The following is a 13,543-nucleotide window of genomic DNA, read 5'->3' as shown; positions in this document are numbered from 1 at the left end:
TGTGCCTAATGAGCGTTGTATTCTAGACCTTTATTGAAAAAAGGTTGTGAATATCCCTGTTTCTACTAATAAGTTTGTATATAATCAACCTCAACTTTTATAATTAATAACAGTTTAAGAATTGCTGTGGTGATATCAATACAATTCTCATTCCCAAATAGTTACAGCTCAATTGTGGGTGCTAGCAGACCTTATCTAGAGATGTCCCTTGAGTCAGTGTAAGGTTAGGTTAACAACTTTGTAGTAAGCTTCTCTTATCTACCTTTCTGGGTGTTGCTATGTGTCTTTGGACACTGCCCTGACACCACAACCACATTGATGAAATTCAACACAATGCCACAAAAGGCCAGAATTTTGGTGCCGCACAAATAGAATTCAGGCTCATGCCTGCAGTTCCTCACTTCACTGCTTAGTGATCTTGGAGCTGCCACTCTGAGAAAGGTTCAGTTACCTTGGCCACTCTTGAGGCCTTCACAACAGTCACCTACAGCACATCAGTATAAAATAGTTACCAAGAAATCCAATAGGGAATTCTGAAGAAATTTCTCCACCCAAAGAATTGTAAGAACGTGAAACTCACTACCAAAGCGTGGTTGAAGAAAATAGTATAGATGCATTTAATGGGGTGCTAACCAAGCATTTGAAGGAGAAGGGAATAGATGGTTATGATGGGAGATGCAAATGAAAACAATATGAAGAAGGCTTGGGTGAAGCATAAACACTGACATGGATTCATGGACTGAATTATCTGTTTCTGTGCCGTACAGTCAGGATCAGAGTGCGAAAGAGGCAGGAAGTGCAGCAGACTGCATTAAAATTAGTCCTGTAGATTTGAAGTGAATGCAACAGTTTGCCCAAGTGGCATTCTAGCTAAGGAGCCATTGTCTCCAAAAACTTTTGAAAAGCAAAGCATTTTTGTACTAAATGAAATCAGAAAATGCTGGAACTACAGCAGTTGCAATAATAGTTGGCAAACAAGATTTGAGTTATTCTGCTCACCTCCTAGGGAATGGAGCTTGGAGCGGGGATCGAAGACAATGATTTCAGCTATGCCAATATCTAAATACAGCAAATCTCCGTCTGCCCAGGACTGGATGTCGGACAGGCAATCTGACAAGTTAAAGGCTACCATGACTGCATCTCTCCTCCCTTTAACCTCAAATATTGAGAAAAACAATAGGAGCAAGGTCACAGGAACACTATCACCTCCAGGTTTCTATCCAAGTCACACACCCGACTAGGCATATATTGTTAGTCCTTCATTACGCAGAGCCAAAACTCAAGAATTCCCTAGCCAACACCATTGTGGGAGTGCTACCCTTACAAGGACAGCAATCTTGAAGGAGGGAACACAGCACCACCTACCTTTTCTGGACAATTCAAGCAGAACAGGCAATACTGACCGTGGCAGCGTATAAGCCTTTAGGAGGTAGTGGCACTCGGAGGTTATTTTCCTCTGGTGATACCAATTTTTGAATCCTTTGAGAGATTTGAGACACTAAAGCAAAGCCCTCACCACCTGCTTAAGTGGATTTTAAAGGCACCACTGTACTATTTCCAAGAATTCTTGGAATGTCCAAATTAACATTCCTTTCTTAGTTTAGCTTTCTTAATCCTGAAGAACAAAGTAACTGACCATTCATCACATTAGTGTTTACTTAGACTTAGACTTAGTTTCTCTGGTCCCGTGTGGGACATTGGTTAGCAAGACTCTGCCACCAGCCCAGTCCATTGCAATGTCTTTCACTCCAGCCCGGATGGTGTCCCACTCTTAAAGGTCCTCCTGAAATGTACTTTGCCAGGTCTTCTTTGTCCAGCCTGGGCTTTTTCTTCCATCTGGTGGTGTCTATTCTACTGCCACTCTAAGTGGCGAAATAGGTGTCCTGCCAGCCTCAGTTGTCTCTCTGTCACAATTTCCTGCAGGCACCTCTGACTAGCTCTCTGTTTTACTTCTCTATTTGTGATGCACAGTATCTTACATAGGCAGCGCTAGTAAAAGATGTCCAACCAGGTGATGCCTTTGCTATTCTCTTCCATGTCTCGCTGACATAGATTGCGGCTGGCACCAGTATGGACATGTAGAATCACAGCTTCATAGCTGTGTTGATAGTGTCGGCTGCCCAGATTGTGTGGAGCCACTGGAAGGCTGATGCTGCTTTGCCACTTCTTGTGTGGATGTTGATCTCTACATCACCCTCCCTGAAGATGTTGCTTCCTAAGTCAGGGAAGTGGTCAACGTCCTCAATATTCTGTTGCTTGATGGTGATGGGAGGGCCTTGTTGCCAACCAGCTGTCACTGGTCTTGGTCTTCTAGACCAACCTCGGTGCCGCTACTTTCAATAGTGGTGCCCATGTCTTGTAGTGCATGATTCTTTGGCCAGCAAGGTGATGGTATCGGCAAAATCCAAGTCTGTCAACTGATGGTGTTAACACGGATGCCAAAGTCACCTTCCTCATGATGAAATCAATAACCAAGAGGTAAAGGAATGGGGAGAATATGCAGCCTTGCCATTCTTCTGTGATAATGTTGAAGGAGTCTGTGGTCCCCTGCTGGTCTTGACCCAGCAGCAGGACTTGCATTTTATGGCTTTGAAGATGTTAATTTGCCATGACAGGATGGCGTACTATCTTGCGATGTACCAGAGTGACTGCCGATGAACACTATCAACAGCCTTCTTGAAATCAATGGAGTTGATGGCAAGTGGCTTTTGATATGCTAGGCTCTGCCCTATGATTTTCCTGAATATAAAGGTCTGCTTGCAACATGATCTGCCACCCCAGATACCTGCTTTCAATCTGTTGAGGAGCATTGTGCTGAAGAACTTGCCGGGGACTGACAGCAATGTTCTGCCCCTCCTGTTATTGCAGTCACTGAAGTTCCCTATCTTTAATGATTACTTCTCAACCCCTGGGATGTCCTCTACTGTCCAGATCTTGTTGAACAGGTCAGTGAGCTCTAATGTGACAGTGTTCTTCTGGCTGATCCCAGGTGCCATGTTATCCTTCAAGCTCTTAATGGCTCTTTGGACCTTTGATCTGGAGCATCTTACTGAGAACAAAATGACTGCTACATTTCTCCACAAAACAACAGTGACTGAAGTTAGAGTAATACTTCCTAGACATGGAATATGGAACTATCTAAAGTTATCATTTTCCTATGCTTGACAAAAGCAGAGTTGTTGGCTCAGATTATCCATGTCAGAACAGTAATGGAGGGATGTTAAAATGGTGGGTGGGAACTGATTATGGGATTCCCACCTCCATTCACATCGCATGGGATTTTCATGGCCCTGGGATAAGGGTGTGGGTTGCGTGCTTGTACTCAGCAATCCTTCCCCCCCACCTTGCCTACTTCATTGCGAGGGTGGGCCTTTCAGATCTCCCATCATTTTCATGGAGTTGGGCCTATTTGGTAGGAGACGTGGTTCTCATGACCTCAGAGAAGTCATGAACCATGGGGGATCCCCAGTCCCAAGTTAGGAACCAAAAAAATAGCCAACTGCTCCTAGGATTCTTTAATTAACAGGCTTTGAAAGACAAAAACATTTGTTCTTTCAGTTTCAATAGTTAGATGTGTTTATTGTAAGTTATGTGTGTTTTTACTGCAGCGATTGGTTATAGAGCTCTGTCCTGCAAAGGTAAGTTAATGAGCATTGTGTCAGTGTGGAGATACATTAGAGCACTTTTCTCATTGGGAAGAGCATTCTTATGCATTCAAAACTGAAAAAAACACTGCTTGAGATCTCTAATGTGATGATTTAAAAGTCCAGAGCCCTTTTAAATTAAAAAAAGAAGCCTTCAGCATCTTTCACTCAGAGAAATAAAGACCCCACCTGCTCCTGGACTGCTTTGATTGACAGGTCATCTGGTGCAGCTTAGAAAAAAGAGACCATCTGGATTTCACTTTCAATAGACTCCGTTGTCTACATGGTTATTACAGCAAAGCCCATTATGAATGTTTGGCTGATCTTCAAAAGCTCCAAAGCTACTTATCTCAGCAGGGGATTATGTTCATATTTTGATTGACAGTTTTAAAAGGTTATTAAAGGGTTACCTATTTATGATGTGGTTAGTGAAATGGATGTTGGCTTGTTTTTGCAACGGAATTTTTTTCAATCGGCTTTATGAATGTGTTTCTTTCAATAGGATTTGTGTTTGAATAAGAGCTCTATTACATTATTAGAAGTTTAAATCTTTTCTATCTCCATTTCAAAGAAATGGATCTTGATTTCTGCCCATAGTGGATACTGGATGAGTGGTTATAGAGGATGAGGGGCATGGAGAGGCCATGAGGAATATGGGGGCATTGAGGGAGCATAAGAAGGTAAGAAGGAACAAGGGAGCGTGAGGTGGCATGGAGGGGCTATATGGGATCAGGGTGGCTTGAGATGAGGGTTTGAGGTCCTGAAATTCATCATTAAAACTGGGATGATGTCCCAATAAACAGAGGCAGGCATTCTAGCCTGTCAGCTTCACCATCCACCCATCTGTATTCCTGTCTTGGGCTTGTGTCCAGAAGTGACAGGCCCAACTCCATCCCATCCCGCCTTTCCGACAAGAAAATAGAGCAGGCGAGAGCCTTTTTAAATGAGAGAGATCTGCTGTGTCAGGAACTTTCCCGACTCAGCCTTTTGGCCTCTTGCACAATAATCTGGCCCATAGAGTCATGTTACTGGGACAGGGGGCTGACTACAGTAAAATGAGAGATATAAAATTCCATGACTTGTTTTGTGCTTCCAGTTAAAAAACTGTAGAGTGAATTACCATAAGACCATCAGACATAGGAGCAGAAATTAGGCCATTCGGCCTATCGAGTCTGCTCCACCATTCAATCATGGCTGATAAGTTTCTCAACCCCATTCTCCCGCCTTCTCCCCGTAACCTTTGATCCCCTTACCAATCAAGAACCTATCTATCTCGGAATTGCCTGAAAGATAAGATGTTCTACATTATGTCAACAATGAATTGTTACGCTGGTTCATATCCATACATGGATAATCGATTTAGCTCCATATCTATCTGAATAATAAACAAATAATAAAACTCACCAAGCTTAAATCACATTAGCTTCCACCTAGTGATACTGGTTTGCAAACTTAGGAGGATAGGTATGGCTCAAATGAAATGATGGTCTGCTCCAATCTGCAATAAATGTCCTAAGATAGTTTAAGTAGACTCAGCCTTGCTTTTAATGGACACAGGATTTCAGCATAGACTCCAACTTGATATTGGCACCAAGAACCTTGAGATAAAAAAAAGTGATACCTTGCTGGTGGGGCTGGATGGATTCCTTCTTTCTGCAATCTGGGCCACGACTGCTGGGTTACTTGAGCTAATCAGCACCGGTGAACTGATCTGTAATGGCTGGTGGGATGGAGACAGGTGGGAGACTCTGTTGAGCATATTCATAGCACTTGTGTGACAACGGGCCTCCTTAGCGCCTGCCCTCCCAGCCTCTGTGCGTTTGATGGCTGTACTAGAATTGGCTGCTGCTGCACTGCATTGACATTTACCATCTTTCACATCTGGCCTTTTTGTTGCCAATAATTGCTTTGCTGTTGAGTTCATCTACAGGAGACAGGAAAATAAAGAATTGAGTGAAATTTTTATCCACATTTTTCAGTTCAATGAGTGAAACCAAAGAGTCATTAGGGTAATGTTTTTAAAAATACATTAAAAAAAAAATTCTAATATGTTTTCTATTCATAAATAAAGTATGTTTTCACCTCTTCCTTGTTTATTAGTGCTGAGAATCAAACTCTGGCAGATAACTTGCTCCTAAACCTTTGTCAATGAAGCTGAGCAAACAGACTACCAGGAGATGCTTCACATCAGTTTTGGGGAGACTCCCTTTCACTTGCCCCCATTCCCTGCAGGGAGGCATGTAGTTTTTGACTGTTGCTGCCTTACAGTTAAAATTTATGATAGGAATTACATACAAATGCATTATATTTCTCTGTCTGCTACTTTAGTAAAGCTACTATTATTTTGAATTAATTTATATTTCTGTATCGGTAAACGAGACAGGAAGCTGATATGAACAGCAAGCATTCAACAAGTATTTCTAGCCGTCTGGCTGAATATTAAAGCACGTAGGAATGCCACTCCCCTCTGTAGCATATAGCCTTGCAGCTCTTGTGAGTTTCCCCAGTATACGACACTGTAAATCCAAAGCAATTTCTTATTGAGTGTGATTAATTCCAATCACAATTCATTGCTAAAGATGGATTGTTTTGCATAACCTAATGCTGAAGGAGCTAGAGAAAATTCAGCAACACAATTTTTCCCCTTTGGGGCAGTTGAGCAAACGGTAAACATGGAAAGTGGGCTGCTCTGTAAATTAAATTTAAATAAATTCCCTTTATCCATGAAATGTGCATGTATCCACAGGACTTCATGCTGCAACTCCAAATAGTTGCCTAAAGGTTGTGGAGTGTGCAGAACTGATCATAGAGTTAAGAGATACAGGAGAAATGGATAACTGGATAAGACACGACTCTATATTAATTGTGTGTGGTTTGGACTCTTCTTAAAATCTGACTGATTAATAAGTATGAAAAATAATAAGCTTAGCACATCCCAAACATCTGTTTTCCTCTGACTGCTTTAGCTTTGGACAACTCTAAGTTAAAAATGTCCTTCATTTTGTTCTAAGATGAGTACTATGTTTAGACTATTCTAGAATAACAGATTGCATTAATTGTATATTGTAAGTCGAAAAGTGTTTTTGCCAAATATTTTCTTTTGGAAACTGAAAGAACCAAAAGTACTTTATCATTGTGATGCTTTCATTCACAAGTAATCTGATAATGGGCAATATGATTGATGCTATTGTTCATTTATTTTGCTTTACAAACACGAAGGTGGGTCCGCTTTAAAAAGAAATACACATTCCTGACCATGATCATTAACCTTAAGTAAAGAAAAAGTAATTAATGATTAGTAGAATTCCAAGAAATACCTACCTCAACAAATGAAATGGGGAATATTCCTACTTTATCTCCTAATTTGCCCTCTGCCCAGTTTTCATCAACTCGCCGGATCACTTTTAGAATATCATTCTGAAAAACAAGTTTGAAACTATATTAAATTTAACACAACCTTAAAGTTGAACAATGACTTACAGGCACCCCAAGTAAGGGTGTATCATGTAGCAGGTCCTCTCCCTGGAGTTCAAATGTATCTGATAAGTCATTCATCCTATACTGAAGGCAAGAATATAATAGCGCAATGTGAAAGAACATGTCCTGTGATAGCTGAATTCCAAACTAAATGTTGCATTTACTTTGATTGAAAACACATGGAACATGCAAGATCATATTCTTCAAACCCTAACCCAGACAATATCATACCTTTGTGGTCTCATAATCAAGGGCAGAATTTTGCCGTTGGCGAGCAGGGGACAGGGCGGAACCCCCGACGTCATCCTGCACCATTTAAATTTTCAGGAAGGTGGGGGCACAGCAAAATCAGCTGTGGGCCCGCCGACCTGTCAATGGCCAATTGAGGCCATTGACAGGATCATTTAAGCAATTAAAGGGTCTGCCCGTCCAACCTTAAGGTTAGCGGGCAGGCCAGGAGCCCTGGTGACAAATAGAGAAAACATGAAACCTCATCCAGCGGCGGGTTGAGGTTTCATGCAGGCTTTCAAAAATTTTAATAAAGTTAATCTGTAAATTATGAACATGTCCCATCTCATGTGACATTGTCACATGAGGGGGACATGTTAGGGATTTTTTTTTTCTATTTTTAATATTGTTTAAAGTGGAAGCGATCTCCCTGAAGCTGCACTTAGCCTCAGGGAGATGTGTGCTCTTTCATGCACATGCGTGAAAGAGCTCACTCTCGCTTTTAGGGAATTCCCTCCGTCCGCTAAGGAAGCACATAGCACTTCCCACTGGATGTCACGCTGAGCGGGCCTTAATTGGCCCACCCACGTAAAATGACGGTGCAGCCCGCTTCACTGAAGGGGATCGGCTCCCCGCCCGCCTGAGGTTGGGCTGGGGGCTGGGCCCACCCATCTGACAGGCAGAAAATTCTGCCCCAAGTCATACTTATTAAAATGATTTAAGAGGATCAAGAATAGCAGAGTCAATGGAAATAAAAATTATACAGGGTCTAAAATGGGCTGTTGTTTTGCTACTATCCTTCTTGGGATATTGCCAAAGATCAATTTAATCTTCATTCTTCCAATTGAAGCTTTTGTACGAATATTGCTTCTTTAAAGTTCTTTAAAAAGCCATGCATTATTGTAAAGTTCCCACTGATATTGCAGTACTTGGATTTTGTTGAGTTTTAAGCTGTTCCCACAAGCATGCAAGCTCTCAAACATATACAAGATGAATCTTCCCACTTCTTACCTTGAGGAATGGCAGGAGATCCTTGCTGGCTTCCTTATCTTTCTCTTTCAGATTGAAGTCATAAAGAGCTTTGCAGAGGGGAGGCGGTTGAGGTAAATGATGGATAACTTGAACAAAATTGAGAGGGAAAATTCCACAAACTCCATTGATTTCCCCATAATACCAATTCTCATCCACTTGCCGACGCAGAAGGATGACATCACCCTTTTTAAAGCTCAGGTCTCCTGGCTTCTGGCCTCCATACGTGTACAATGCTCTTGCACATGGCACCTGCAATAACCAACAATTTCAGTGAATGGGATTTCAGAGTTACCAGTGCCAAAACCAACATTGAATTATTGATAAAAACAATCTTCTTCTCCCAGCCGTCAATCTTCCTGGCTACAGATAAGTGTTCCTCACTTCATTGCATTGAACTGTATAACAAAGCATGAACCTGACTGCAAATGCCTGCAAGTGTTGCGAAACGCATGTTATGGGCAGAATTTTACAAGTCAGTGAGCAGGGGTGGGGCCCGCTTGCCGACGCGTAAAATGACATGCGGTGATGTCGGGGAGAACTCCCGATGTCACCGCGCCCGTTTTAAATTTTCAGGAAGGCAGGAGCGCAGCAAAATCAGCTACTTGCTCGCCGACCTGACATACTCAACCTCTCCTCGTAAGAAAATCCCTCCATAACCAGAATCAACCTAGTGAACCTTCTCTGGGCTGCCTCCAATGCCAGTATATCTTTCCTGAGATAAGGGGACCAAAACTGTTCACAATGTTCTAGGGATGGTCTAACTAGTGCCTTGTATAGTTTTAGCAAGACTTCCCCATTTTTATACTCCATTCCCTGTGAAATAAAGGCCAACATTCCATTTCCTTCCCTATTACCTGTTAAACTTGTATGTTAGCTTTTTGGGATTCATGCATAAGGACTCCCAAATCCCTCTGTGCTGTAGCTTTCTGCAGTCTTTCTCCAGTTAAATAATATTCAGCTCCACTATTCTTTCTGCCAAAATGCATAACCTCACAATAAATTCCATCTGCCACTTTTTTGCCCACTCACTTAACCTGTCTATATCCCTCTGTGGACTTCTTGTGTCATCCTCAACACTTGCCTCCCCACCTATTTTTGTATCATCTGCAAATTTGGCGAAAGTACATTCACTCCTCTCATCTAAGTCATTAATATATAGTAAATTATTGAGGCCCCAGTACTGATCCCTGTGGCACTCCACTAGTCACATGTTGCCATCCTGAAAATGTCCCCCTTACCCCAACTTTCTGTCTTCTATTAGTTAGCCAATCCTCTATCCATGCTAATATACTGCCCCCAATACCAGGGGCTATTATCTTATTAAGTACCTTATATGCACCTCCCACTTAAGGTGGAGATGTGGAGAAATTTGTTCTCTCAGAGGTTGTTAGTCTGTGGAATTCTCTTACCCGGGGAGCAGTGGAGGCTGAGTCATTGAATATTTTTAAGTCTGAGTTAGATTGACTCCTTCAATCAAGAATATAAAGGATGTAGAAGGTAGACAGCAGGTGGAGTTGAGGCCACAATCAGATCAGCTCTGATCTTATAAATGGCGGACCAAACTCTGGGGGCCGAATAGCCTACTCCTGCTCCTAATTCATATATTTGCATGTTCATATATGAAACTCAGTTCCAGGCCCACCTTGGCTGGGAACTTCTCCAGAGCTCCACTTGCTCCATCACTGTAACTTCCCTGTGAATAATGCAAAATTTCGATTTACACTGAACCTGGAGCAGTTAACTAAGTTACAGTGGTGGAGCGTGAAGAGCTCTGAGGTAAATCCTGGTCTAAACTTTAACATCTTGGCAGGCAGCTAAAAAAAATTGGGGGTTAGCTTGTGACATGACTCTTCACAAAGGATTTCTATCCTCTTGCACACTTAGTAGTGCACAGGCTGAGCTGAGTTGTAGCAACTATTAATAGTCCAGTACATTCTCGAGTCACTGCTGTCCCTTGGCAAACTATAACATAATTAGTTTATCAATCTAATCATTATCCTGTTTCTGCACAATATGACTAAGCATTGCAGGATATGCCCTTTATTTGTATAGCAAGGGCCTCCACCTACAGCGAATAAGCAGCAAATGCACAGAATTGCAGTGCAAAATAAACAGGAATGAAGAGGAGTTTATTAGGTTGCACTGGTTTTTTCAGTTCAATTTGCCTGAAAATTGGCACAAACATTTGAGGAATTCCCAGTGCAAAGTATGTCCAGCACATATCACATTTCTACAATCCTTTGTGCTAATTAAAAAAAATTGTGCTAGAAGCTGCCCTTGCCCATCACACTGGGCCATGCCCCCAATCTCATTAACCATCTTTGCGAGTTTCCAGTAACCGCATTTGTTTGCAGGCCTTCAGTGAAGCTCTAAACATTAAGCTTTTGGATGCAAGAACGGAAATGGGATGCTTGAAAAGATTTTAATTTTTTTTTAAACTTTATTAAGAACCAACGAAAATAGCTAACAAATGTTTCTGCATAGTTTTTTATTCAGCTTTTTTCAATTATTTAAAGTTGGGGTGCATTGATAATGTGAACAAAAATGCTTATTTTTTGTGATAATCCCATTTTCAACTGTATTCGCTCAAACCAAGTTACTCCATCTATCAAGGAATATTTTTGAGAGAAAAAATGTCTTTAAAAAAAGTGTAAACTTGAGGAACGAAAACTTCTCAAAACTAGTACAATTTTGGACATAATTTGTGCCTAGATCGCCGTTTGGGCCCAACTTTACTCCAAACTGTTAAAATGTTGCACCTTTAGTATTGCTGAAAAAAGAGACATGTAAAGGTTTTTCATCTTGCACTCATCAGGACCCTTCATAAGAATATCAATATAAGGGGAAAACAACAATTTATATTGTATGTGAAGAGAGTGCTGATTAGTAGAGGTGTTGCTTTGGAGATGTGTCAGTTAACTGTCAAGTGTTTTAGCAATACTCAAGTTCTGTACTACCAAATGGCTATTTGTTACACCTGTACTCTATGTGAATAAACATGCACTCAAGCATCGATTTTAGCTCTGCCCACCTGCCACAATGACATACCCATCAGGCCACTGGTTAAAAAGCAGTCAGGCACCAATTGCCCTTGAGAATCTGGTGGTCAGCTGCCTTCTTGAACCACTGCACTCTCTGTGGTGTAGGTACACCCTGCTGTTAGGGAGGGAGTCCCAGAATTTTGATCCAGCAACACTGAAGGAATGCTGATATAGTTCCAAGTCAGGATGGTGGGTGATTTGGAGGGGAGATTGCAGATGATGGTATACACATGTGTCTGCTGGAAATCTGCACATTTAAAGGACCCCGTCAACATCAAGTGTCCTTCCTGCTTCCTCAGAAAAGCAGGTTAAAATAGAAGACTGTGAGAAGAAAGCAGGAGGCAGAGAGTCTTGTGGGCAATTTTAACTGCCTGCCAGCTCAGTTTCTACATCTAGACAACACGCAAGTTGTGCTCCGATGATTAAACAGGAACATATTAGGCAGAAACCACACCGTGTCAGCCAATGTACAAATTTTATTCTGCTGGATAAACAAGACCCCAAAATTAGACCATAACAAATCCTTGCTAAACAAACAAACAAGAACATTGCTTCACAGAGAATTGCACAGAGTAACTTTCTCTGCCGAATAAGACTATAACAATTCTACAATGAGTAGTTGCCACTATCCTGAATATCATCAACCAACCCACTCAATTATACAGTGAATATCCTTTAACTAACTGAACATACAGAAGCTCTCTACAGATGTACAGTGAGTCCTGCTTACGCTGCTGAATACACAGGCACTGCACGCAATTTTACCATGAATGACTTTCATTGATACAAAATATACTGGAACTCCAAACACAGTATGTATCTCTTACCCTGCTGAATGAACAAAAGTTCCAAACAAGGGCTTCAGAACTTGTGCTCCCCTATAGGTTCAGTTTGCAATTTTATGTCGCTATTTTTGCTGCATTAACTACTCAAAAGTAAAATGTTGATGCTGAAGCAATGAGTAGAAAGGTAGTGAATGGGATTTTCCCAGCTATGCTTAGGTAGCAGGGGGATGGTGAGGAAAATGCGACTGACTTGTATCAGGCCACACTGCAATATGTTTCCAACTCTGTGCACTTTTCCTGAAGATGGGATGCCAGCAAAGATGGCTACTCACCTGGCAGCAGCTGGTAGCCAATTGGGACACTTAACGGGGCAATTAGGTCCTACAGTGGAATTGGATCAATATTTTTCCAATGGTGCATGTGCTTCCAACCCTCCCTCCCTCACAATGTGTGAAGTGCCTGGAAATTGACAAGAGGTGGCTTCATAGTAGATGGTCTGAGCCACAAACCATGTGAGGCCTTTTATTAAGTTGCCAGCATTAAATCACAGTGTTCAGGTCACCCCAAGAAGAAGGCATTCCATTGTAGCCACTGCATGTAGCCATTGATGTCTCTGCTAATGTAGCTCTTGCTGCAATGGCAGCTGTTGCACTCCTGCTGAAGGTTCCTCTTTGCCACTGCTGCCGGTCCTGATGCTGGCCCTTCAGGAGTGCCCACACTGTAAAGGCTGCCGGTGGCCCTATCCATGAACCGTGCTGAATGGACTTCCCATCCTGGAACCCTACTGCCATCCCTAATTGGACAGAGCTCCCAAAAGCTACTTTTGGGAAAGATGTGTACTATTTCCTATCACGGCTAGTTCCAGGCTCTCGACCTGGAGTTAAGGCTGACAGTTGGATTGTAATCCACCCGAGAAAATTCAGCCCAATGTGTGATCGAAGACCCTGGACAAAAAGCTAATCATAATGTCAGTAAGATTATTATGTTTGCATCCAGATGCTCTTCTGTGTCACACATGTCAAACAGAAGCACTCCTGCATATCTGTCTTGCTTCGTACATATACTGAAGAGTTGTCACTGGTAAGCTCGAGGCACTGAAGACAATAAGATCAAAGATCAGGTCATGTGAAAATTAAGCCTGTACATAGTTCTGATGCAATGCATGTTCAGACTAGTCATTATGACAGCTGTCATCACATGCACTCTCGAAGACAGCTGTCTCTGCTTCTCTGACACTCTCCAGTCACAATTGCTTCAGTGTTCATTACATTGACGGATAATAACTTAAGAAAAAATATAAGAATTCTATTTTACAGCTCAATGCTCTGTTAATTAT

General features: G+C 41.9%; 1 protein-coding gene across 1 annotated transcript in view; it reads right to left on the bottom strand.

Moving 5' to 3' along the window:
- LOC121281417 (E3 ubiquitin-protein ligase SH3RF2-like) overlaps window positions 1-13,543 on the bottom strand; it is a 72,651-nt gene that overhangs the window by 19,329 nt on the left and 39,779 nt on the right. The window contains exons 4-6 of the mRNA XM_041194361.1: window positions 8,361-8,630; window positions 6,966-7,061; window positions 5,266-5,568 (exon numbers count right to left, since the gene is read on the bottom strand). Of these exons, the coding sequence (XP_041050295.1) occupies window positions 5,266-5,568; window positions 6,966-7,061; window positions 8,361-8,630 (669 nt within the window). The remainder of the gene's footprint in view (window positions 1-5,265; window positions 5,569-6,965; window positions 7,062-8,360; window positions 8,631-13,543) is intronic.

The sequence above is a fragment of the Carcharodon carcharias genome, chromosome 8, assembly GCF_017639515.1.
Source record: "Carcharodon carcharias isolate sCarCar2 chromosome 8, sCarCar2.pri, whole genome shotgun sequence".
NCBI classification, from domain to species: Eukaryota; Metazoa; Chordata; class Chondrichthyes; order Lamniformes; family Lamnidae; genus Carcharodon; species Carcharodon carcharias.
The sequence above is the reverse complement of the archived record's forward strand: the minus strand, read 5'-3'. Positions and strand labels throughout refer to the sequence as shown.